Source organism: Pagrus major, chromosome 2 (genome assembly GCF_040436345.1).
Source record: "Pagrus major chromosome 2, Pma_NU_1.0".
Lineage (NCBI taxonomy): Eukaryota > Metazoa > Chordata > Actinopteri > Spariformes > Sparidae > Pagrus > Pagrus major.
In genome coordinates this window covers 20,859,167-20,884,910 of record NC_133216.1, presented here as the reverse complement: position 1 = coordinate 20,884,910, position 25,744 = coordinate 20,859,167, and the positions used below count along the sequence as shown (strand labels likewise).

The following is a 25,744-nucleotide window of genomic DNA, read 5'->3' as shown; positions in this document are numbered from 1 at the left end:
AAGTTTGTTTTCCCGTGCCTCACGTTGGTGTGATCACAGGGCAGATTGTGAGCCCAGATAGAGATCTCTCAGACTGGTGTGTGATTGTGCAGAAGGGCCTGTGAGAGCAGGACCTGGCGGCAGAGCGGCAGAGGGACGGGGAGAGAGGCAGGAGGAGGTGGGGGGGGGGGGGGGCTGAGTGGTGCAGCAGTTAGCCCACCACATCTGGAACCAACATGTCTGCCTACAGGAAGAGGGTAGAGGGGGTGGGGTCAAAGGGTCGGCCCGTGTTTCCTTTCAAAGTGCTGTGCTCCTGACTACTTCTGATAGATACTTTATCCCCAGCAAATTACCACGTTTGAAAGCGTAATTAGCGAATCTGTTTTCTTAATCACGGAGCGCTCGCTCTCCTTTTTGGAGCCGGTCCCTTTTCTCAGCCCCGCGAGCTCCACACGGCACGAATACCACCTCATCAGTCTGAAACGCTCCATCCCAGTGGGGATCTCCGTCCAAGGCACAGAATTATCAGCTGCTGTAAAAGAGAAAAGGTGGTGTGGATCCTGTATGTGCTAAAATATAATCTGAAATAATTCCACTGAACGCTCAAATGCATCCCTTTCAAATCCAGTGTAGGTATCCTGTTTAAAGCCATCCTGGAATTATGTGGTGATGTGCTTGATGTGTTTTGTTTCCTATCTATCTACTTCTCCACGTCCAATTCAGTCCTCATCTCCGAGTCCTTTGTGCTAGAAATGGCATTTTTGGGAGCTGACGAAAGACGTCCCAAAGTGTAATTAGTGAATCAGTCTTAATGTGGTTCCAGATGATTTACCAAATGGTGGTTTCCTGTGGCGCTGAGACAGAGGGACAGATTAAGACGCAGGCAGTTTGGATAGCTCGCCCTCTCTCCCTCCGCGGGGATGGAGGAATGGGCCGGTTGGCAACGCTCTCATAACTCTCCCACCAAATGGGGCTGTCAGCTAAATATTTTGCCTATTAGATGAATACGAGATAGTAGAGAAAATAAACAAGGAGCGAGGCAGAGCACTCCACTTAAGTGCTGCAACGATCAACCCAGTGCTGCTGTGCCCGAAGGGGCCCCAGAGCCTCGATGACAAACGGGATTCCGGCTCTCTCGATCCCAGCTGCCTCTGATCCGCCTCTCTCTGCTCTTTATCCCATACGCTCCTTTGTTTTTCTATGTATTTATAGAGAAAATGATTCTCACAAGAACTTATAGAAAGCAAACCTATGAATAGTTCAGTGTCTTGTTCCTGATGTTACTAATTTAACAAGCACCAGAAGTATTCTTATTCACTCTATTTTCTTAAAAAAAGTTTATTTATGAGAACATGTAGCTAATAAGTTAGATATCACTGTCACTTATTCCTTCAAATCTTTACCACTTTATCAAGTGGTCTTGAGCTAATCGATGTTCCTCGACTGCAGGTTAAATGGCGGTCCATTTGAAGAAGAGAAGCCGCTGATGGCCAGCCGTGGGTCTCGTGACCTGGAAGACGAGGAAGCGGAGGATCTCTGTGCTGATGAAGAAGAAGGGGACGACCCCAGCAACACCTCCGGGAAACCGGAAGGCGAGGCGCTTCCCGGCAGCCTTAGCGATGACATACAAGACGAAATGGACTTCACCGGGCCGAACGACTTAGACCTCAACTGCAAAACCTCTCCTCGAAGGTAAATTCCATGCAACTAAAACATAATTTCATCAAAAGTATCTTGAGTTTGCCTGGTTTTAATTTTCTGCTTGGCCTCCAGGTATAAGGATGAGGAGAAGCAGAGCAGCTACTCAGCCTTGGATCATATTCGTCACTTTTCCGAAATGCGCAAGCTGGAGGAGAGTGAGCTGAGTGACGGGGATGGAGATGAGGACGATGCATCGTTTGGCTCCCCCTCTCTGACTGAGGCAGTCAAACAGCCACTCTTTAGGAAATCTAAGTCTCAGGTAAAAGAAACACTGACAGTTCACATGCATGCAGATCCACTCGATACTTACATTTATGCTTGGTAGTTACATGTGATCCCTCTTCCTCTCCACCAGGCGTACGCCATGATGCTGTCTCTGGCTGAAAAGGACTCTCTCCACCCAGCCTCCCACAACCCGGCCACCATGTGGCACAGTCTGGCACGGGCTGCTGCTGAATCCAGTGCCATCCAGTCCCTCAGCCATGTATGATGAAACCCCTGCGCTTTCCCTTTCACCTTTCAACCCCCAAAACCTGACCTATGGCACTGGGAGCCCATTGCAGGGGCTATGTGCAGGGGGGCCCCTGATCGTCCACAGAGTGACTGCTGAGCAGAACCACGGCCCATCTGACTGCTGAGCGGAGCGCCTTACACACAAAGCAGGGTCACTGTCCATGCAGCCCCCAAAACCCCCAACTGATCGAGAACAAAATGTCCCTCTGAGACCTTAAAATTGATTTCTTACATTAACTCCAACCAGGATGATAGCAATGATGATGATTGTGGTGAAAATAATAATGCTAAAGTAATAATAGCTGTATTTATTCTGCTGAATTTCTATGTTTTGCACAGCAAAGGCAGCTGGTGGACATGGAAGATGGATGTGCTGATGATGTTTCATTGCTAGACTGCATTTATTGCCCAGCACATACGAAGCAAGGAGAACATTTTACGCTGAGGGGGCGAGTTCGGTTGTGTCTCTAAGACAGCTGAGTGTGTTTCACTGTGCGTCAAGCATATTAAGAACCCTGGCTCATCTGACAAAAGTATCGCGAAAATGTATTACAACGATTCCCTTTGAGATCCACAGGTGTTTCTCATAAAGACATGTACTTGATGATAAAAATGAAGGGCTAGCAGCCTCAGTTCGAATGAAAACCGCTCCATGTAAGGACAGCGTGAGCAGCGCTTTAATATCACTGAAGTCATTGAAGAACAAATTTTAAAAAAAAGTAATTGTTGAACTGAAATCAGGCCAGTTTCCCATCTGTTTCATAGCTGCGTGTGTCTGCACAATCATAGCACTGTACACAAGTGTCTACCAACTGTTCTCCACTGCACTCCATCCTGCCCGCCTGCGCTATCTGTGAAAGGATATAAATAGATTGTCTTTTTAGTGGAAGAGAAGAAAACACAAATTTTTTGTTTGTTTTTTTACTGAGATAAGTAGCCAGTGCTGAAGTTAATTGTTGTTCTGTAAAGGGCATATGTCTTTTTTTTTTCTCCAAACCCTTGAATCCATCCTAGTCAGCCAACAATACCACTAAAATAGCCTGAATGCTAGTCGTTAGCTACTCCATGCTCGTGTGTCTTTCATTTTTAGACAATCATGATTTTTTTTCTTTTTTTTTTCCTTTTTTTTTTTTTTTGTTGGTGTTGTTGTTGTTATTTGCTGTTGTATGTTGAGAACTGTATTTATTTCTTGGCAAACTGTAGTTTGTTTACTGAATAGCACTGCTCTTAGCCCAGGTGAAGGGGAGATTCCTCACCGGGCCTATCCCAGAGTTCAATGGGGTTTGTAGATTACATTTGAGTGCCGGATAGTATTAAACATACAATTCACTCCTTATTCTTCTAATGAAACCGGTCGATGAATAGATATTACTTAGGTTTTTGTTTTTCTATGACAATTTAATGATTCAATTGTAAAAAATGAAAAACGTTATAAAGAATGAATAATAAAAAAAAAAAAAAGCCAGGTATAATTTCTTCATAAACGCATGATTGGTCTGGTAAGATCTGTATCTGACATTTTCTACGGTTGTCTGCAAGCTTGTGTGACGTTCGGTTCATGTTAATCCCTTGTGCCAAACTTATGATAAATAACAGATTACTTTCATTTATTCTCCCGTTTTGAGGGACCAGATTTGTTTTTTGTTTGTTTGTTTTTGTCGTTGTTTTGTTTATAATCGATTTTAAAAAGTAATCAAGCAAGTTGAGGTACTTTGTTTTAATGCTTTCTACAATGTAACTGTTATGCATTTCAATTCAATACTGTGGGAGGAACAACTAAGAAATAAAGGACTACAATGTGGATTGACATGTCTTCCATTCTCTCTTTATTTCTCTGTAAGCGTTTTACTCACCCTTTGTCTCCCATCTCCCTCACGCCTCCCCACTCCATATAGCCCTTCTGGCTGCCCATCATTTTGGCCCAAGCACAGATTTATACCAAGAGACGTGAGTCAGAAAACCACCTGGCGCTTTCTTCTGGCGCTCCCATGGCCTCCAAGAGCGAGGGAGAGCCTGAACTCTGGTCCTTTTTTTTCTCCCGGCTTTGGCTCACATAGAGAGAGCGGAGGAGAGAAAAGGCTGGAGAGGGCTTGAATGTGGTAGTGGGAGCGGAGGCAGGAATGTGTCCTCTTTATTTGTGTCCGTTTGTGGGGCATGATGGATGAGTTGGGTAGATGTGATGACCTGGCTCATCGCTCAAACGCTCAATAAGAGTCCCATCCTACAGCAGGCCTCCCCATCCGGCACCCCCCTCTGTCACTGCTGCCAGCCAACGTGGGCGGACATTGTGGCTGGGAGGGCTGGAGGTTCAGCGGCTCCATTGTCCGGAGAGTAGCTCGGGTGGGGGGTTGGAGAATTGGGCATGACAGTGAAGATGGCTGGCGCTGACACTTCACATTTACAGTGCTCTTGGCACCCTAATGGATGGGGTGTTTTCTTAGGGCCTGTCGTCAGCCCTCGGGGCTCCATGGGGCGTCCAGCTTTGATGAGGTCACAGGGGGTCACGCAGTGCTGATGAGGTCAGCACGGGTCGTCCAGCTTTGATGAGGTCAGCTGCAGTGATGGTAGCGATGGCGTAGGCCAGGGCCATAATGAAGTGGAAGTGATAATGGTCCTGAGTGGGAGTTTTGCCACCTGTACTATTGTGGACTCATTTGAGCCGATATGATTATGTGATTATGTCAGGAGTCATGTGACAGATTCAGTTTTCTATAACAATTGTGTCTGCTGATCCAAGGCCTAACCTGCAATTATGGAATTGTTGGCCCCTTGATGACACAACACTGACATATAATCCCCTTTTAGGTTGATTTTATTTACAAATCCAGCAACTACGAAATAACAGCATTTATTTGGAGTCCTGTTTCGGCCTTGCATTTTTTGGTGTCCACTTACTCCTGATGGAAATATGTGGCTCTTTGGCAGCTAAATGCTCCACTATGTTCAGCAGGAAATCCCTGACTTTGTCTTTCTGTTGTTTGGTGCTGAGCAGGTAGTGTACAGTGGGGCTTTTTTAAGAGCTTTTTCACCAAAGACAGCTTGCTGACACCAAAACCAACACTATGAGAGTGGTGAAAGTGAACCAAAACAAAAAAAAATTACTTGAAAAATGTTGTAAAACTTCACAAAGCTGAGGGAAAAGTGTTAATTCTTTATTATTTTGTCCCTACAAGTCACCCCTTTCACATTGCACAAAGTCATTTCTGTTAGAAACACATTTTAATAGCAGTTTTAACTCAGTGGCTGCTGGTCAATAAAGGGCTCTAGGGTGCAGCCCCACCTCTCCCCACATGAAGAAGAATCTCATAGCCCTTCATTGAATAATGAATATTTTTTTAAAATGACCAACATCAGTATGACATAGTTGGTGAGTAAAATGTGTGTCTGTAATAAAAATGTAGATTCAAAATGTTCCATGTTGTCTAAAGTGAAATGAATATCAATCACGGCCTCCTGATTGATCAGCAACTGAAAAGACAATGGATAGTGAAAAATTGGAGGGACACCCGGCCATATTTCAAGGTAAAACAACATACTCGACAAATTTTGTTTGACAGTGGGTAAATGCTAACACGCTAATGGATTGACAAATGTTGCTTTTCCATGAAATATGGCCTGAAGTCCCAAATGCTTTTCACTGTCCAACATCTTTACACTTGCTTCTCCCATCATGAGAATTGATTTTTCATATAATCTACATTTATATATGAATCCAACCTGGAGCACAGCGGCATTACATTATCCCAGCATTCAGGCTTCAGTGTTGGATCGAAGCAAAATGGCTACCATGTGAAAACGGTGCTGGGTAACATATTTGCGGCACAGGGTGCAAAAGCTTTTCCCACTAACTCATATGCGTAGATGGTGCACACCACGACCCAATGCGTGGCAGCAGAGAGGAAGTGGCTTGTCGTGGGAAGCTTGGACCTGACCAGCTGGGTGTAATGACAGAAGAAGACAAAATGCTCTGTCTTTTTCAAGGAGCTGGTTTAACAAGAAGTCATGGGTAACCATGCAGTGATGCCAATGCTTTATTTAACATTCCCTGCCTCCTCTTCAAAACATCAGAATCTGACCCAGCAGGTGACTGATCTAAAGCTTTTTTCAGGCTGTTTTCAATCCAGGTCTAATTTTCAACTTACACGAGCGTAATGTGAGCGTAAAGGAAACTTGAGAGCCACCACTGCTTTAACCACCACTGTTGGAGAAGCCAGGTATCACATGAAAAAAAAGTCCTAGAATAACAGCAACAGTGTTTAACTTAAGCTTTAATTCAGAGGATCTTGGACTTAGTTAGAACAAATACAGAGAAGTGAGACGTCTTCTCACCTTTCATCAGAAGCTTTCAAGGTCTCATCTTTCTTCAGGTGTAAAAAAAAAACAAAAAACTGTCTAGAATCAACTGTTCAACAAGCTTTTAACCAACAGGCATTATACCTTGACTACATCTGGCAGCAGGATTTTGCCACCACCCCTCATTGACCACACCCCCACTGCAATTCAAATGGCCCATGTAATTACATCACCTACATAAAGAACTTCCCCCGGACAAAAGTCCAAAGGCACTGCTGCCTCTTGAAAGAACACCAAAATATTATGAATAGACAGCAGTGTGTTTAATGTCATTGTGTGTGGGCAGCAGAGTGGAGCGAGGAGGGCACCCGGGTGAATTTGGCAGCTGAACATTTAACTGTTGTGCGCGCGCCGGTTTGATCAGCGTTGATTAGCACATGCCAATGTCACCCGTGTATCCTCTCACACTTAATCAACACGTTGGGACGAGTTATTGCCGTCATTAACCCACAGCTTCTCATAAAGGGCTCAGTGTGTATTGAAGTGTGGCTGGCGAGGTCCTGGATGAGCGTGTGTGTAAGTGTGTGTTTGAAGAGCGAAGGAAGTCAGACAGAGGAGTGTGCATTAGTCAATGCAATCTGTTTTAGTTAAATGCAAAGTGTGTGTGTGTGTGTGTGTCATAAGGGCTGGATCCCCAAGCTGCTGTGTCCCTGCAGTGTGTGTGTGTGGACGGGTGGGCACACTGTGGGCAACGCTTGGTGGGGCCTGGAGCCACTCAGCTAATGGGGCAGCTGGCACAGCCTCAGAATCCATCAGGCCTCATTACAGCTGCTGTTGAGCCACCGTCCTCTCCTTCTTTCCTCCCCTTCCTTCTCTCTCTCCTCCCTTCCTTTCCTTGGCCACCCGTCCACGCAGCCAGCCCTGTGTGGCATGTAACCACCCCACTTCCCCCTCGCTGGAACATACATCACACCCCCAGAGAGAGGGGGCCATCACAGCTGGCAGCTCTCACACTGATTGACTTGGCACCCGTGCTGACTCAGACGCCAGGGGAAACATTTTCGGAGAGGGAGGCAAGGATGGGTGTGGGGGCTCCAAGGAGTGGATATGATGGGAGGTGGAGGGGTTGGTGCTGGCTAACAGTTGGCACAAGTAGGGAAGTGTGTTTGGGTGGGGAGACTCTACAAATCATCACATCAAGTTTTTGTTGTGTTTACAATAAGGGGCAGCACCTCCTCTCAGTCCGACTCTCTCCTTTTCTTCTTCTCTGCTTATCTTCTTGTCTTTTCCCCACCCTCTTAGAGAGCAGCAGAGCTTAAGGTTGTGGTTTCATTACACTGTTTGTTTTTCTCCCTGGAGGCTACGGGTCATTAGTGTTATTGATGGACACTCAGCACAGTCCCAGGGAACAGACCGGGACAGAGCAGAGCAGTCAAGGACTGCACATTGTTTTAATATGACGAGTCTAATCAGGACAGGCGTGGTGGCAGAACCACTTGGAGCCCGCTATTGAAATCATGTCATTCTTTGCTCATGGAGGAGATTAGAAAGTAGCTCATCAAGGCCTCCAGCTCCGTGTCTGAAGGAGTGGGCACAGCAGATCAGGGCTTTGGTACTGCTGGAGCCATATGAACTTAAAATGTCTGTAATAATTAATTATATTATAACATGAGACATTCTTTCATGTGCACTCACTTGAATCAAAGGTGCGTTCACTGGCTGTGTACTTTTTTTCCATATTGAGCGCCATCCAGTGGTGAATATGTTAATGTACACCTCCCTAGAAGTAGTTCAACTTTATTTCACCTATTAAATAAACCTTTAAAAAACAATATATACATAGATTTCTCGTAAGAACCAGTTCTGACATCACTTCTGCTGAAGTACACACACACACACACACACATGTTGACACATCCAAACCAAAGATGCCTTCTTCCCAGAGTGTGGGAGAGTTCCTCGATACACATCTTTTTGCAGCCTCGACATTTAACATTTATTTTTCCAGCCAACGACCGAACAAATGGTGCAGGACGTGTTGGGATGATTTCCCCCCTCGTTCTTTTATCTGAGCCGACAGCTTTGTCAGCTGGAGTTCAAAACAGTTTGGCCTCCTGGGGGATCTGGTTCAACGCAGAGGGGCAGAGATTATCTCTGGGACGTGGAGCTATGGCAGCAAAGTGATAGAATCTCTTTTGCAACGAGTGGCGTATGCTTAATTACAGCGAAAAAGTACCCATGATGCGATCTTACCTTTTACGGGCTATTTCATCGCCAGTTTCCTGCACCCTTCTCTCTCCCGCGCTCCTGATAAGCCAGCGTGCGTACAACAGTAGGCTGTTTCTTTGCTCCAGAAGACTTTTAGCACAAAGTACAGCTTTGTTCCTGCACTTGTAATAAAACATAAGTGGCTTTCGAAGTGCTGAGATCATTTTTAGCTAACCAAAATGATGTCTGAATCAGCTGCTTTTCCTCTGGGTTGGATCAGACTACTTTGAAATGTAGTTACTGAATACAAATTACATGACCTTTTTTGCAATCAGTAACATAATCCATTGGATTAAATGAATGTAATCTAATCTGAATACGTTTGATTGATGATTTTGATGATTTGAGTTCCGCCCGACACATTCGTTATTAAGATGAAATAAAAGTCATTTCATTGATATTCATTTTCTCTTGTCTTTATTTGCATACATTTGGTGTTGAGAACATCCAAAAGTAACTGAAATTAGTCAAGTAACATTACTTTAATATTGTGATACTGTATCATAATACATTTTTAAAGTAACCCTCACAACCCTGGTTACTACCCAACCCTACGAGCATCATGAGCCAAAAAAGAGAGCCCTGCTTCACGCTGTACAGTGTGCAGCAGTACATAAGGTTTGGCTTCTTCTTGATATCATTTAGATATCTTTCAGCATCCCAGCTCTTCATCTGTGGCACCCAGTGTTACGTGTGGAGGGCTGATCCAGCGGTGCAGTGGCCACCCAGAGCTCTGTGGATGGATGGCCTATCTGGGCCTGTTTGACTGGAAACAGGTGTGTGTCATCTGAAGATGAAGGCCCGGCCGATAAACATTATTGGAGAACATCTGCTGCTTGTCACAACACAGGGCGAGCTGGAGCAACCCCCCATCCATCAGCCGCACCGGAGAGTGGGTGTGGGGGGCTCCATCCTTGGCTGGCGGGCCCGTTCACCCATCACTCACCCTGGGGATGCTGGATATGTGGGGTGCATGTTTGGTCCAGGCACCTGCCTGCCTCTGCCAGACCAGAGCCGCCTTTGGCCGATGGAAGAGAGGACGCTCCAGCGCACTTGAAAAATGCCTGACACCGACACCCCCCCAACACACACGCACACACACATACACCACCAGTGTGTAACCTGCTCAGGTGCCTCCAACACCCCCACCCGCTGTAGACTACTGTCAGGGAGGCAGCATGGCCTTAATGCTTGACCCTGGCTGATGAGAGATGCCTGGTAGTAGCCTCGCACAAAAACACACACTGACATTTACACACACACACACACAGGATCCCATAGCTCTCTATGACAGCTGGAACCTCTCTCTCCCTCTGTCTACCTCCATGCTTTTCTTTTTTCTTCATACTTTACTGCTCCCTCCCACCCCACCCAGGGATCACAGAAAAATATGTTTTAAAGCAACCAATGTTTTTGTTGTTATTTATTTGGTTCATGGCCAATGTGACAAACAGCAAAATAAAACAACAGAAAAGACTGACAGTAAAAATTGAGTTTATCAATTTTATACAAACAAACTGTATCAATGTAGCACCACTGACATGTGGGTATGCCAGGAAACGAGCACAGTAGGTTATGACTGATATTACTTGCACTGACCTGAGATATAATACAAATACACTTTTTGCAAAAAAAAAGAAGAAAAAAGACACACCCCTTCAAAACAAATGCACATGTATGGTAAATCTTAGCAGTAGTGATATGGGACTCGTAATCTTCTATTATTGTACGACCATAGTGATGTGTACAGGTACTGCAGAAAAAGTATTAACATCAACTTTTATCATTTTTTTCTAAACTCTGGTTCAGCTGCTGACTCAATAAACACAGGTCTGAATGAAGGGCAGTGCATGCAAGTCTTGACACACCGCACTGAAATAAGAAAAACCCATGATCAATGCCAATACATGGAGAATGTTGCTGGTAAGGGAGGTTGTTTGTGTCATATTCAGGTTTAATGAGCCATGCAGACAGAACTTACAGACAGTACCTTCACAGACGTTTGTAAAAGGCAGACGTATTGGCAGCAAAATAAGTTAAGGTGAGAAAATGCTGGTGAAAGAATCCAATAGCTAGAAAAAATTCTGCTTAGAGTAATCTGTAAACCAATAAACCAATGATCTGGGTGGCGTTCTTTTGGAAAATTATGCAGTTTGACAAAAAATACAAGGCAAATATGTGAAATCAAAATATAAAATGTTCAAAATCAACAAATTATAAACAAGTGAATAATCACCGCGGATAGCACGCATCTGTCTTGAGACGTAGTATGGCGAGTGTTTGCTAAATGCAGAGATGTTGGCAAGATGTCGGCTTTTTGGTCGACGTCTTGCCAACGTCTTCCCAATAAGTCCAATAAGTCTTTCCAATGCAACTTGTGCTGACGACTGCATACATAACGTGTGTGTGCTATTGGGGACTCATAAAAGAAATACGTATGTAAGAGTGTGGATGGGTTAGGGTGAGTATGAGTCATGTGGGTCAATATGATGGAAGTCAACTGAGAAATGTAATAATTTTGGGTGTGCTGGATTTATATTTACACAAAAATTGGCATTTTAAACCCACAAAATGTTGCATGCATTTGCAGGATTTGTGATGTTTGCAAATTTCCCCTCTACTCAAAAATGTGTTTTGCCTCTTGTTACCAAGCAGGAGTTTGTGACATCACAAGTAGTGTGGAAGCCAATCAGTGTCCACTGTACAGCTCAGTGTGTGATGTTGAAACTTGAACCTTCCAGCACACATACAGTGAAGTAAGAGAGGTGTCCAGCAGTCAAACTTTTGAAATGTAGAATATTTGTTGATAGATTCTGAATTTCTTGAGGAGTATGATGTAATTTTAAGTTATTTTGCAAGATAATTGAACTTTTTGTGGGAAAACACAGCAGACATAAAGCAGAGCTTTTTTATTTCTCCTAAAATATGTCTGGAGGTAATTTTTATTATGAATCATCCCCTGCGTCAACATTTCTGGCTCATCTGTCTGTGTGGATCTTGCTCAGGGCCCCAGACTGACTTTTTTCACAGGTTGCACTTAATTTAGGTGCACCCAATAATACATTTCACTTAACACATTATGTAAACGATTGTAAACAGGGATAAAGGTCCAAATACATATTTTATCTTCATTTAAATCACCACACAAGCAAAAAAAAGGGCCAAGAATGTCAATTCCTAAATTTCTAGTGCACTGGTGCCACCAATGAAAATGTTTAGTCGCACTTGACAGATTTTTGGGTGCATGTGCGACCAAAATAGTCGTACCCTGGAGCCCTGCCGTTGTTTTATTTTTCAGAGGCAGTACTGTAAATAAGTCACTCATATATATCTAAATCGGTTTTAGAGGAGTTTAATTTTCACCAGAAATATGCTCGGCATGCTGTTATGCTGACCAAGTTTTTTTTTGTGGACACACATAGAAAAAACTGAATGTTGGTAGTCTCTGTAAAGGCTCCCCTGTGACTCTCATTCAGTCATGTCTTGTCCTTTAGAAAGAAACTGACCTCTAAACAGCTCATTGAATGTCAAACTGGAAAGCAAATGAACCACTTTCAATCAGCAAGAGTAACAAATGCGATGCAGGTATCTGTGTATTGCAAAGACGTCTGTGTAACCCTGGAAGTTCTCGGGTAGGTTTGGAGTTTATGGTCCTTTGAAGGCCCCTCACATGCCAGGTCCACTGGGTGATTATCGCGAGCTCCGGGCCCAGTTTCACATAAACACAGCTTTACTAACATCACCTTTACCAAGATGATATGAGTAATGCTTCACAGAGCCAAGCCCTGTGTTTGAGTCCAGTCAGGAGTTTGCACCTCTGCTTTGGTTATGTGGTTTTGCTGCCCGCTCTCCTCTTTCTTTGGGACACAGAGGAGTTCAGTGGTCCTGGGGTTTGGTGTAGTGCTGCTGAAAAGAGGAGAAAAAAAAGAAAGCAAGAAGACATCAGCACTATTTGATAATCAAAAGCAAATGTTCTGGGTTTTTTGGAGGAGAAGTAACTGGTACGTAGTCTCCCGTGTGCTCGGCTTTGAGGAGGTAAAATGAAGACAGCCTCGAGCCCGGCTCCATGCTGGGTGCAGATTAAAATAACTGTCAGGAGACAGGAGCGGCTATTGAGGGAGACAGGGTGACACACAGAGTGATGGGGCTCAGCCTCTCACACTTCATGACACAGTATTTCACTAAAGCTGGTTCAGCTTTACAGCCCGTGACCTTGTGTGTATGTGTGTGTCTGTCTGTGTGTGTGTGTGTGTGTGTCATTGTGAGTGTGTGTGAGTGTCAATTTTGAGGTATTTTACTTGAGTATTTCCATTTTCTGCTACTTTATACTTCTACTACACTACAATTCAGAGGCAACTATGATACTTACTTAACTATGATACTTTTTACTACACTTCATCTACGTGACAACTTAAGTTACTAGTCACTTTGCAGATTTAGATTAATAATACAAAATATAATCTAAAAATACATTTTGAGGTGATTTTATAGATTAACAATAAACTTTAAAAATATATAAAGTAGTTGAACCACCTGATTAACGCATTAGTAATTATAACCCAGTGATAAAATACGCATGATTCTGAAATAATAGATTCTGCAAAATTGTAATAGTATTAGTATTAGTATAGAGTATTTATACACTGTAGTACTGATTAGTTTACTTAAGTGAAAGATCTGAGTACTTCTTCAACCTTTGTATGTGTGTGTGTGTGTGTATGTGTGTGGCAGTGGGAGCTTAGGTTTACCTTCACTACAGGTTGGGCCCAGCCAGGTGAGTGGGCACAGGCATCGCCCACTCAGCCCATCACAGCGGGCCCTGTTGGAACAATTGCACTGCAGGGAGCAGCTGGGGCCGAAACGGTCTCCACCACAGTCTGAGACAGAGAAGAACGGAAAGGAGGGAGATTTCAAAAAGTTCTTGGGCATTTTCTGAATTTCTTTTAATTAAAATTGAAACATCTCTTTGCTCCAAGGTGACATCTACCTTTTTCACATCTCTGTCCTGTCCTTCCTGGGGGACAGAGGCACCGTCCGGTCGATGGGTCGCATGGAGCCTCACCAGCACAGTCACATGACTGCCCACAGCTCAATCCAAACCTGCCAGCTTCACACCCTGGAAACAAAAGAAAAACACAGATGAACACACATATATTCAGCTGTATTACTGTAGTTCTAAGCGATTTCATTGTCTGCATTAATTGCATAACCCTTGTCCCTACATACTACAAGAAGGATGGATTATTGGCTCATTAAACCTACTTTTTAGATTGGAAAGTAGGGGTTGCCCTAATATCTATTTTTGTGTTTTTGCTAGTTATAGGTCCCACATTATGCTCATTTTTGAGTTCATATTTTTATTTTAGGTTTCTGCAAGAAAATGTTTACATGCTTTAATGTTAAAAGAACACGTTATATTTTCTCATACTGCCTATTGCTGCAGCACCTCCATTCACCCTCTGGACCCTGAACGCTCCGTTTAAATGCCTGTCTCTTAAAGGCCGCCCTCCGACAAAGTCCAGTCGGTTCTGATTGGTCAGCTCTCACAGGCCTGAGCAGGCATCGCCCACCGTGTTTCAGCATCTGGATTTTTGTGCTGTGGTGGGGGCGTGTCTGAGGGCGGTGACTGTGTACTGTATACTGTCCTGACAGTTCGTTTGAAGGCACAGCTTCTGAATATGGGCTGTGTGCATTTCTCTTCTGTTTATCATCTTGTCACATGAAGCATACTTTAACAAAGTGAACAATATCCCAAAGAGTGTGATGATGAGCAACACCTTTTCACTTTTCTATCAATGGACATTTAAGTATATATAGTTACAAAAACAGATTCACTCACATCACACATTCAGTGATAAGAAAACACACATTTTCTCATGCAGACACACAGAGATAGAGCCAGGTCTGTCTCTGGAGCCTGTGGCTGCCTTACAGCTGCTCTGCAATGCTAAGTCATATCTCCTGCTGGGACTGAAGTGGCCATTTAGGCGCTCACACTGCGGCTGAGAGCCCCACGAGCAGGCAGGAGGGCACAGGGATGTAACAGGAATGCATTAAGCAGTCAGGAAACACCTGTCTCTCATCAAATAACCAGCCTGCTCGCCTGCCCACCTACCTACTCGCCTGTCTGTCTGCCTGCCAGAACACACAGACTAGTTTTTCTTTTAAATATCTTATTCATGTATGCTCATAGTGTCTTCCTGTGTCCTACTGCAGCTGGGCATCCAGGTGGCTGTTTGCTAATGTGCACAAATCTGAGACTATGTGTGCTTCGTAGTGTTTTGTCTCAAAAACCTAAAAGGTATTTTAAAGATGCGATATGGGGACATTTTCTATCAAGACCACATTTTTACTACATTATGAGGCATTCATAGTGACACGTTTATGACTACACATACTCCCTGAAGCAACAATCATAATCAGTCATAAAACATTATAGATGTGATTACTAATTAATTACAAGTTCAAGTGTCTTTTAGATGCTCTTGACTGGTTATAAACTAGAGGTTGACTAATGGAGGTTATTATACACTATGACTACCTATACTCATCTATACACCTCTCAACAATCACCTGTAGTAAACTCATAGTATGCTATATTAATCCATACTGTATTATTAGCTGTCATCTGGGCCAGTATTCAGCATTTTTCCAATTATCGGTATCGATTGCCCATAAAATAAATTAATTTTAAGCATCCTCCACAAATAAATGTAGTGGAGTGGAAGCATAAAGTAGCAGAAAATGGAAATACTCGGTACATATAATACAAGTACCTTAAAATTGTACTGAAGTACAGTATTGGGTAAATTATACTTAGTCACATTCCATCAGTGTTTATTCTAAGTTTTGACGCTAAGATCTTCATTTTTTATGCAAATGTATATCTGTTCCAAATATCGTTTTTCTGTCTTCTTGATTATTAATAACTGGTATCATCATCGTCCCTGAAAAAAACACATCAGTCGTTCCCTGGTGTTATGCTGAGTTAAGGAAATTGAAGTACAAAATGCATTACACTTTACTTACCAACAATGTAACACTGTGATGAAGCATGAATTATGATAGATGCATCAATCCTTTACAAATACACTGATAACTTATGAAACTGCATTATTAGAGCATACTATGTGTCCTTACTACAGTTGATTGTTGAGATGTGTATAGGTGAATATACACAGTCATACTGTATTATCAGCCCTATCACTTAACCTCCAGTTTATAATCAGTTAGAGCATCCATAAGACACTTGAACTTTTAATTTAATATCAGTCACACCTATAATGTTTTATGACTGTTGATAAAGTGCATCATAAAGCATTGTGTGTTTATGAGTGTAGTCGTAAAGCATTATTAATACATTATAATTCACAATGAAAGCCCCCATATCACACTCAAGGTGTTATCTTCAGTGTGAAGTGTTACCGGGATATATTACGTCTTTACTGGGCACTTTTAACTTTATATTTGTTTCATTCAATCAAAATCTGTCTGTTTACTTTTACATTTAATGATTTTTTAAACCCGTCGTGAACTTTTATTGACTTCAGTTGATAATTAACCTCATAATAGTCATATATACTCACGCCTTTGGCATTGTGTGCCATGGTAGCCTGGTGGGCACACACATTGGCCTGTCACGTGGTCACATGTCTGCCCCACTTTGCAGTCACACGTGTGTGCACAGTTCCCTCCAAAGAACCCAGATGGGCATCCTAAGAGACACACAAGACACTGAATTCAGGTCACTTGTTTCAGGGTATGGTTAGAGATTGTATTTGTAATCGTAAGTGTCAGCAGAGCCACTGTCTGGCAACCTTATCACCAAGTTTCTTTTTTCATTATGAGTGAGTGAGTGTTTGCATACTGTGTTGACAGGCGTGGCCGTAATATCCAGCGGTACAGCTGCAGGTGCCAGTAAAGCGGTCGCAGGTCCCATTATTGAGGCATGGACAGTCTTGTGCACAATCAAGACCATATTTTCCCTGTGAACAGGCTGCGTATACACACAAACACACACACTAAGTTGTACATTTTCAAGAAACCTTGAGTATAAGCAACATGATTCAGCTGTGGGTCATCTGATTCAGAGAAGTTTCCCCTAGCAGTTTTGCTGTTTGCTGTTGTTTTCAGATTCCCATGAACAGATCACAGTTTTGTTCACTTCTGATTATTTTCTGTTGTGTTTCTTGCCCGTGAGGTTGTACCTGCGTCACAGCGCAATCCAGTCCAGCCCAGTCCGCACTTGCAAGACCCGTCGACAGGGTCACACAGACCCCCGTTCTGACAGCCGCATGTGTTTCTGCACTGCAGGCCGTAGCGCCCCCTAGGACACGCTGGAGGAACATTCAGAGGATATCAGGACAAGACAAGAACTGCAGGCCCCTCTGTCTGTCTCTTATCACACACACAAGTACACACTCACAAGATTGCACTAACCACACTCATGTTTATTTAAGCAACAGTTCATTAAGGAGATGGCAAAGTAGTCTAATTTGGCACTGATATAAAAGAATAATCATGCCTCTCTGGGTAATTTAGATTGGGAAAACAATAAGTAGGCCGTCTTTGATTTCCCTGTTTATTTGTTTGCTTCCTTGCCAAATCCAGCGACACGGAACACAGAGAACGAGCTACTTATAGGTTTCTGTAAACATTCAACAAGAGGAACTTAAGTGGTGGTGCGTCCAAGTACATGCAGCAGGAGGCTAAAGAAGAAGAGAACATTTAGTGCAAGCAGTGATGGAAATCCCCGCTTGTAATCCATCCGAATTGCTGATAAAGGGAGAGATTAAGTCAACCCGACTGTGCCTCCGTTTCCCGGGAAAACAGCTCTGTGATCATCAGAGGCCTCACACTGAGGAAATGGAGAATTTGTTACTCAAATACACAGTAAAATATGTTGTTTCTCACTCTCCAGTTAGGCCTCGTTCTTCTGAAGAACTCATTAGGGGGTGGTTCTCACTGATGCATGTCTGTCTCAGTGATGACTCTTTGTACATCAGAGAGGGTAAAAGATATCTGTGATACCATTCTACTCATAGCTGATAATAAATTGCCTATGTAATGTAGTTGATAGAAGCCAAATGGCAGTTATTATTAACAGTATTTTTGTTTGTTTATTTTTACTTTTTAACTTATTTGCTAATACAAAATACAGTACCTCTCTATACTAAGTATTAAAACTGCACACTTTAAGTACTACAAATACAGGGGAGAATGTATTGGTTGTCACACTTTTTACTTTCATTTAAATTCCTCAAAAACTGTATCTTAATACAATCCCTTTCAATGTGTAATGGGAGCCTAAAGTGTCAGCCAGGACAGGAGTGATTTTACTCTCCTTAAGCTCATTCTGTAAAAGACGAAGACAGTCCAATATGTCTCATGACAATCATTCCCATCGTGGGGGTGATAGTCCCCGTGTTATTTTAATGGTGAGTCGATGTTAAAAATGAATTTAAAGGTTTGATTCCACTATGGTTCTCACTCCCGAGAACTGAACACAGAAGCGCTGGATACTTATATTTCGACATGAAAAACACTAAAAGTCCTCTCACCTCAATGTCATGTCTTTCCCCTGAAATGACCCTATAGGTGACCTCTGACACCAATTCTTAAAATTTGGGACCAAAATGTTTAGACAGCGCCCTTTTGGAAGCAAGATCTGATAAATGTGACACCCAGCAATGTCAAGTGATGGCATAAACAGCGAGGACAGTTGTGTCATACTCCCCAGCACAAGGTAACAATCAAAGACATCGGCTTATCGTTACCTTGTTGGCAGGACTGTCCCATCCTACCAGGGGCACAGATACACTTCCCAGTTGCTGGGTGGCACTGCCCTCCTTCCCCACAGGAGCACAGTTTAGCACAGTCCTTCCCGTAGTATCCACTCAGACAACCTGCAGAAACGAACACGTCTTCATTCACGCACAACTACAAATACAAAAAGTTATGACGATGAATATCTCTATTTCATATTGCCTCAGAATTTTCCAATACAAAAGGTTTCCTGACGTACTTAAGCTGCAGTTGGCTCCAATGAAGCCAGGAGGACAGTGGCAAGTCCCGGTCCTGAAGTCACAGCGACCACCATTGATGCAGCTGCATCTCGACTTACAGTGTGGCCCAAAAGTCCCCGCTCGACATCCTGGAGACAAACCACAACGGAGAGATGAAACAAGAATTTAAAAAAAGGGGGGGAAAGGTAATTATTATTATGCTATTGAATTGAGATTTTTTGTTTTTTAACTTGCAGAATACAGCATCCATGGTAGCAGATCAGTTTAGTTTTGTGTGTATGTGAAAATTTGCACATTTTACAGTCAATCATTACAAAAAGAAAAACAACAAAATGACAGGTGACCAAAAACACAAAGCTCTGACTGGCTTTTATTTTTGTATAATATATGAATCCTTAACGTCACTTGAAATGTATCTAATCATGCCCTGTGTAACTTAAGGCATATCAGTGCATGCCTTGTATAATTCCGCTCTGACAGCAGTGAATCAATGACACACTTACGTAGCTCACAGCGATCCCCGTAGTAACCAGGTAAGCAGCTGCATTTCCCCGTTACAGGATGACACTGCTCTTGGACTCCTGAACACTGGCACAGCTGGCTGCAGTTTTGCCCGAACATGCCAGAAGGACAAGCTAGGATGATACATCCAGAAACATGTTACATATACACAACAGTGGAGAGAGTATTAGGTCAAATTAAGAAAGAAGTGAGTGTATGACTTGCTGGGAAAGAAAGGTCATTGGAACCTACACTCTTTCATGAGTTGTTGTTGTTGTTGTTGTTGTTGTTGTTGTTGTTGTTGTTGTTGTTGTGAATGAATGATGCCCAATTACACTAAAACAACTCCAACATGATGTTACGTCATTACAGCTATGCCTATATTTGATAACATTTTGAAAAAGACTACAGATTGGGCCTCAAACATGCACACATTCAGTTGTTTGTGGGAACAAAGACAAACACCATTTCCCTTTCCTTCCTCAGATGACTCTGTGAACGTACTGGGACATTCAGCACTGACTGGCAACAAAACCAAAACTCCCAACAACTTTCCCTGGTGCCCGAACCCAGATGGACGTAGAGGGACATTCTTTCACACACTCTCTCTGTATACATACATATACGCTCATCACAATAATGAATGGAGCCCGCGGACAATCAGTCATCGTGAACAAGATGAATCTGTGAACCGAACATGTTTTTCGGGTGAGACCGCAGCATTCGGCTACTCAGTCAGGCAGCAGCAGGCAGCGTGGGGGACAGATAAGAAAGGACTCCAGACTAAAGAGGCAATTACGGCGCTGTCATTATGCATGTCTGCCTTCCAAAGGCCCTTATCCGCCGCCGAGGAGACAAAAACAATGCCTTCTGTTTTACTTGGCAACTGGTGTGTAACATTTATCAGATGTCTGGGGAGTGTGTGAGGAGAGGAAGGGAGCTGAGGTGGTGAGGGTGGGCGGAGGGAGTGGTGAAGGGCTGCTCGTATACAGTCCTGAAGGGTATGGTCTAAATAATGAAACATTAGCATAAAGTCCTATGACAGCGAGGGTTTAGTGCTGGTGTAGAGTGCATTTCCTGGAATGTAATAAATGGTAATCTTTCCCTGGAGGACGAGGAAAAAAAGAATTTTTAATCAGTATTAACAGAATGATTCCTGGTGATCACTTTACTCCCATGATGCCTTTCCTTCCTGTTGTGTTTCTAGGTGACAGTGTTGCTATCAACAAGGCACATATGTCAGCCAAATGGTTTTAAACACATGACAGTGATATTAGCCATGTCCCAAGCCTTAATATACATAAGGCTGTACATGAGTAGTGAGTCTTAAAGGGACAGTCCACCCAAAACATAAAACTACATGTTTCTTTCTCTCACCTATAGTTTAATTTATCCATCTAGATTGTTTTCTCATGAGTTGCAGAGTTTTGGAGATAGAAGCTGTAGAGATGTCTGTCTTCTCTGGAATTTAATGGAAGAAGATCAAAAATATGTATTCTTGATTTGGGTGTGAACTGTCCCTTTTAAAATCGGTTAAAATGCGGCGCTCACAAGTAAACCATTTTAAATTTGTTCAGCAAAGTTTTATCTTGCCAAGATAGATTGTCTTTCTTACGTTTCTCGCAGCCAGGTCCTGTGAGTCCAGCCGGGCACCCGCACCTCCCCGTCTCATGGTGACAGGACACCCCAGCCTGGCACTGACACCGCTGGGTACAGGAAGCACCGTAGGACCCAGGAAGGCAGGCTGGGGAGTCGACGTACACATGCAGGCACACACAGTCACTTTACACTTGTGTTCAAAGCACCTCTATTGCCAGGTTCATTCCGCTGCAATTTCCTCCGTCCTGTACACACTTACGTTTGTCACACCTGGCTCCCCTCCAGCCTGGCTCGCACTCACAGCGGCCCGTCACGTGGTGGCAACTCGTACTATGGACGCAGTCGCAACTGTGCTCACAGCCCTCTCCAAAGAATCCCTTAGAACAGGCTTCAGACAAAACACGCAGGCGTTCAGCATACAACATTAGAGTCTGAGGACAAAATGCTTTTAAAATGTTCCTGTTTTACAATGTTTATTTACTCAAGGCTAATTGCATAAATTGTTTTGACACAGCAAGTTTTATGATTCCAAGAGTAAGGAGACCTTCACTTTTGTTTTGCTGCTGCTAGAAAGAAATGTTAGCAAATGCAGCACAGATGCAGAGTGAGAGAAAGACTCAACAAGACACATTAGCTGCAAAATACAGAGAAAGTGCTAGATGGCAGGCTGGCTGTATATCTACAGTATATATTTCAATGGGACAGGTGAAAAACAGATTACAGATAATACTGCGTGTACTCATTAGATTTTGGAAAATGCTAACTATGTACTAATATGCTGTAGTGCAACAGTGCTGATGTGAGGTTTAGGAAGTCACCTGACTGGCAGAGCTCTCCGGTCCAACCAGGCAGACACACACATCTTCCTGTCACTCTGTCACATCTCCCTCCATTGGTACAGCTGCAGGCCTGAGCGCAGTCCTCTCCATAACGTCCTTCCTCACACTCTAGGAGAGAGGGAAAGGAAACCTCAGATGGAAGTTACACTGAAGAAATAAATACAGAGGAGTTTTTCCTTGACATTGAAGTGAACAGAAAGAGACGGGTGGACAAAATGTTTCATCCTAAACTCACCTAACTCACAGGCGGCCCCAGTCCAGCCGGGCGGGCAGGAGCACTGGCCGGTCTCACTGTCACAAGTGCCTCCGTTTTGACACAGACACTGTCCAGAACAGTGTTCACCATACTGCCCTGCAGTACAGGCTGAACTCACATATAACACAGAACGGTATGAAGAGTTAATGACATGAATGGGTTGCAGACAATTACACAAAAAGCTAATAGTCTTTACTAACATACTATATCAGACATTAAATATTTAAAACATATTGATTAAAGGTCAAATTCATTTTCAAAAAAGATAGAGGGCAGCGTATCACCAAAGTAACTGCTAACGGCTGCTAAATGTAGCTGCCGTTAGCCAGTTAGCTCAGTTAGCCGTGCAGGTAGCCGCCACACTGGAAATTTGTGGAACCGGGTGTGTGTTGGTGTTGTTATTGTTATTTCTTCACATTCTGTTGATAATTTCAGTAAATGTTTGGACGTTATCGACAAAGAATCATGAATATTGCACCTTTGAAGTGATTAATTTAACTGTGCGCACCATGTCAGGTCCAAAATATTTCATATTTTAGCCTTTTATTGAGGAACAAATGAAAGTAATCTCATCCCAATATCACTCATACTTTCACTCTTGAGGTGTACGTTATTGCGATTTTATGTGCATATATACTACTTTACAGTTTGTGCTGAACATTTTTGAAATCAGGCGATACCATGACACATTAGCTGGAGGCAACATTTGTTATCCACTCATTCATGTACAGTGTAAAAATAGATACTCTTTAAAGCATGGTCTTGAGCTGGGTTAGGGTTAGGCAAGTCTGAGTGAATGAATAAAAATGAATGAAAACCACTGGATGCAACAGCACACCAAATACGTCCAACTTTCCCAACCTCAGCAGCATGGTTTGTAAAACTTATAGCTGTGATGTAATGTATTGGTAATTTGTCGTAAATGAGCTAAAACATGCAAAACCACTCATATTGTCTTTTAAGAAAATAGCTTTGGACAGGGTTTGTCACGCTGAGTGATGAGCTACTCACGCAGTTGGCAGCTGACTCCGGTCCACCCGGCCGTGCAGCTGCATCGCCCGGTGACGTGGTCACACCTGGCTCCGTTCTGACACTCACAGGTCTGACTGCACTGCTCCCCGAAATGACCCTCTGGGCATCCTACCAACACAAACCACACACACAAGTAGACACACACACACACACAAAACGCATTTAATATTAACTTAAAATGCAACGGCAGCCTTATCTGCAGCAACTTTATGAGACTATCGGTCTTAAGGACATTTTCAGCACGCATATTGTAAACGTACAAGATGACATTTGGAGTTGAAGAAAGAGGAAAGTGCGCTAATGACAGAGATGCATCATTAAGTCATGCTAGTGGCTTTCTGCTGACTCTGACTCTGGTAGTTAGGACCACAAAATGGCTGTGGCAAGAGGAAAGTCTTGAATAAGCCTGCAGAATGACAGACTAAGAACTTTAGTGGGCATTTCACTGCATTCATTAAAACTACAGCATGAAAACTTTAGCATGAGAACACTGATTGGTTTTCTACTAAAGGGTCTTCTGAGTTCTCCTAATGTTGATCGCTATAAACACGTGGGTGCATTTATCCAGAATAGACCTCAATTAAAGCGTGTATCCCCGAGGGCACTCTTCTCCTCCCCCCTCTCGCCGCCCTTACCCATCCCTAAAAAAGTCATTGGCGAAGTCTCATTATAGAGATAATTGTTCACAAACACATCATAGCTGCGTTTAAGGAGAGGATGTCGTGATGGACTGCAGTGAGGGCCTCCCTCACACCCCGTTTTAATGATGTGGCTTCCATTACCCAGAATGCAGTGTGGTCCTGCCCAGCCGGCGGTGCATAGGCAGGCTCCTGTGATGTGGTGGCAGCGGGCACCGTTCCTGCACTCGCACATCTGGCCACAGTCAAGACCGTAAAAGCCGTCCGGGCACACTGTGGGCCAAGATAAAACATCCGACTGGTTAGAACTGGCGGCTTCATAAAAAAGGAGAGGAAAAGGTTTAGATGCCAACTTCTTCTTCTTCTTCTTTTTTCTCTCCCTCTCCTCTCCTCCTCCTACTTTCCCTCTCTGTCTTACCACCTACTGAAAATACCAATATCAAATTGCAGTACCACGCTGCGGCTGTTCATTTGCAGAGGGTCTGCGTTCGTTAAGTGAGCTCATGTCCCACATGTGTGGTGGATCTGTGCCACATCAAAGTCGACGGCGGCTCGGAGGCCGTTCCCTTTTCGGGGGTTTGAGGGGGCACAGAGAGCCGGTAATTAGAGCACCTGCTGAGTCCACAGGCCCTACCAATACACGGCAAAACAAAGCCAGGTTACTGTGCCCCCGCAACACCCCCACACACAAACCCACACACACATACTGTATACCTACAGTATCGCTGCTGATGCAAGGAGATGCCAGTGTGAGAATCTGTTTCCCATTCTCAAGGAGAGTGTGTGTAGACTCAATTGACACTCAGAGAGTTTGGTAAACACAGTGCCTCCCATCCACAAGAACCTAGCCAGAGGCAGCGGGGTGAATGAGCCGTCCCTCTGCTGGGATGTAAATATTGTCTGCAAGCATGACTTCACCAGAGCAGGAAAGAATGACTGTGTTTATTCGCAGCCTATTTTTGATCGCTCAGTTTGTCACTGCAGAGATCACATCCTAACTCATGCGTGATAGCTTTATTTTTGCCAAACGTAAACGTCGTCCATCCTGGTCTTTATTGACTGCCAAAGTTTGAGTGATTGACAGCTGTTGCAGGCTTTGCTCTCATCGAGTACCCTCTTCTGTTTTCTATGTGAGAAAATGTGAGCCTGCTGAGGGTTTGGGCAGAGTCTGTCCCAATTATCTCGGCAGCCAGCGGCTTTTCATTTCATTTATATACTACCTCCTCTATCTATAAGGAAAGCAGTGGAGCATGTTACCAACGGAAGCCACAAATTGTAAGGGCAACAGGAATGTGTAACGTGGTGGTTTTACGTATATCTGAGGGTGTTTCCCTACAGTTTATGCATCATACCCTCCTTCTCCTGCTCCAATTGATGATGCTGTCCACTCCTCCTCCTCCTCCTACTCCTGCCTCAATGCCTCAAATTTGGAAAAGTATCCTTGCTGCTCAGCACTTTCTGGCATGGTCATCGCTGTGTTCCCACGCTGACAGCATGACGTCTTCGCCTGCCTCTGTAGTGGTTAGGCTGTGATGTTATTAAAGCCAGCCCGCTGACGATGCTGTCATTTTAACCCAGCTGTACATTAGCTCTGTGGTAGTACTGTAGCAAAAATCTATGGTTTATTGTTTATTATTATGATAGCAATCGCCGACGCCATGGCAACATCTTTCTGTCCTGTTTTATTGTTTCAGGAATGTTACACGATTGTGACAATTATGTTGATTATTTTCATGTTGTCTATAAAATGTCAAGGAATTAAGAAAAATCCTTATTAATGATCCTAAATTGACGTCTTTTATGTGTTTCTTTGTCTCAGAAATATTCCATAACCCAAAGACTCTTCATTTACTATCATAAACTACAAAGAAAAGCAGAATACCCTTCGATTTAGGAAGCTGGAACCAGCAAATGTTTGAATTTTTGGCTTGAAAAATGGCCGAAACGATTAATCGATTACCTAAATAGTTGGTGATTAAGTGATTAATCGACGTAATGTCGCAGCTTTACTGAAATGTCATTTATTTACCAATGAACAACGGGGGCTCAATGCATCTATGATGTTAAAGGTGCAGTATGTAAGAACATTAGTGCAAAACA

General features: G+C 43.4%; 2 protein-coding genes across 5 annotated transcripts in view; one reads left to right on the top strand and one right to left on the bottom strand.

Moving 5' to 3' along the window:
• The window catches only part of mecom (MDS1 and EVI1 complex locus), a 100,340-nt gene extending 96,346 nt beyond the window's left edge, over nucleotides 1-3,994 (top strand). For all 4 annotated transcript variants that reach the window (XM_073493617.1, XM_073493607.1, XM_073493598.1 and 1 more), the window contains 3 exons: nucleotides 1,429-1,671; nucleotides 1,753-1,939; nucleotides 2,036-3,994. In XM_073493617.1, coding sequence (XP_073349718.1) covers nucleotides 1,429-1,671; nucleotides 1,753-1,939; nucleotides 2,036-2,170 — 565 coding nt within the window. In that variant the 3' untranslated portion in view covers nucleotides 2,171-3,994. The remainder of the gene's footprint in view (nucleotides 1-1,428; nucleotides 1,672-1,752; nucleotides 1,940-2,035) is intronic.
• An 8,586-nt stretch (nucleotides 3,995-12,580) lies between these two features.
• The window catches only part of egfem1 (EGF-like and EMI domain containing 1), a 63,596-nt gene continuing 50,432 nt past the window's right edge, over nucleotides 12,581-25,744 (bottom strand). The window contains exons 24-36 of the mRNA XM_073488298.1: nucleotides 23,789-23,917; nucleotides 22,986-23,114; nucleotides 21,954-22,082; nucleotides 21,698-21,826; nucleotides 19,283-19,414; nucleotides 18,779-18,907; nucleotides 18,531-18,659; nucleotides 16,962-17,090; nucleotides 16,622-16,750; nucleotides 16,341-16,469; nucleotides 13,742-13,870; nucleotides 13,503-13,631; nucleotides 12,581-12,660 (exon numbers count right to left, since the gene is read on the bottom strand). Coding sequence (XP_073344399.1) covers nucleotides 12,581-12,660; nucleotides 13,503-13,631; nucleotides 13,742-13,870; nucleotides 16,341-16,469; nucleotides 16,622-16,750; nucleotides 16,962-17,090; nucleotides 18,531-18,659; nucleotides 18,779-18,907; nucleotides 19,283-19,414; nucleotides 21,698-21,826; nucleotides 21,954-22,082; nucleotides 22,986-23,114; nucleotides 23,789-23,917 — 1,631 coding nt within the window. The remainder of the gene's footprint in view (nucleotides 12,661-13,502; nucleotides 13,632-13,741; nucleotides 13,871-16,340; nucleotides 16,470-16,621; nucleotides 16,751-16,961; nucleotides 17,091-18,530; nucleotides 18,660-18,778; nucleotides 18,908-19,282; nucleotides 19,415-21,697; nucleotides 21,827-21,953; nucleotides 22,083-22,985; nucleotides 23,115-23,788; nucleotides 23,918-25,744) is intronic.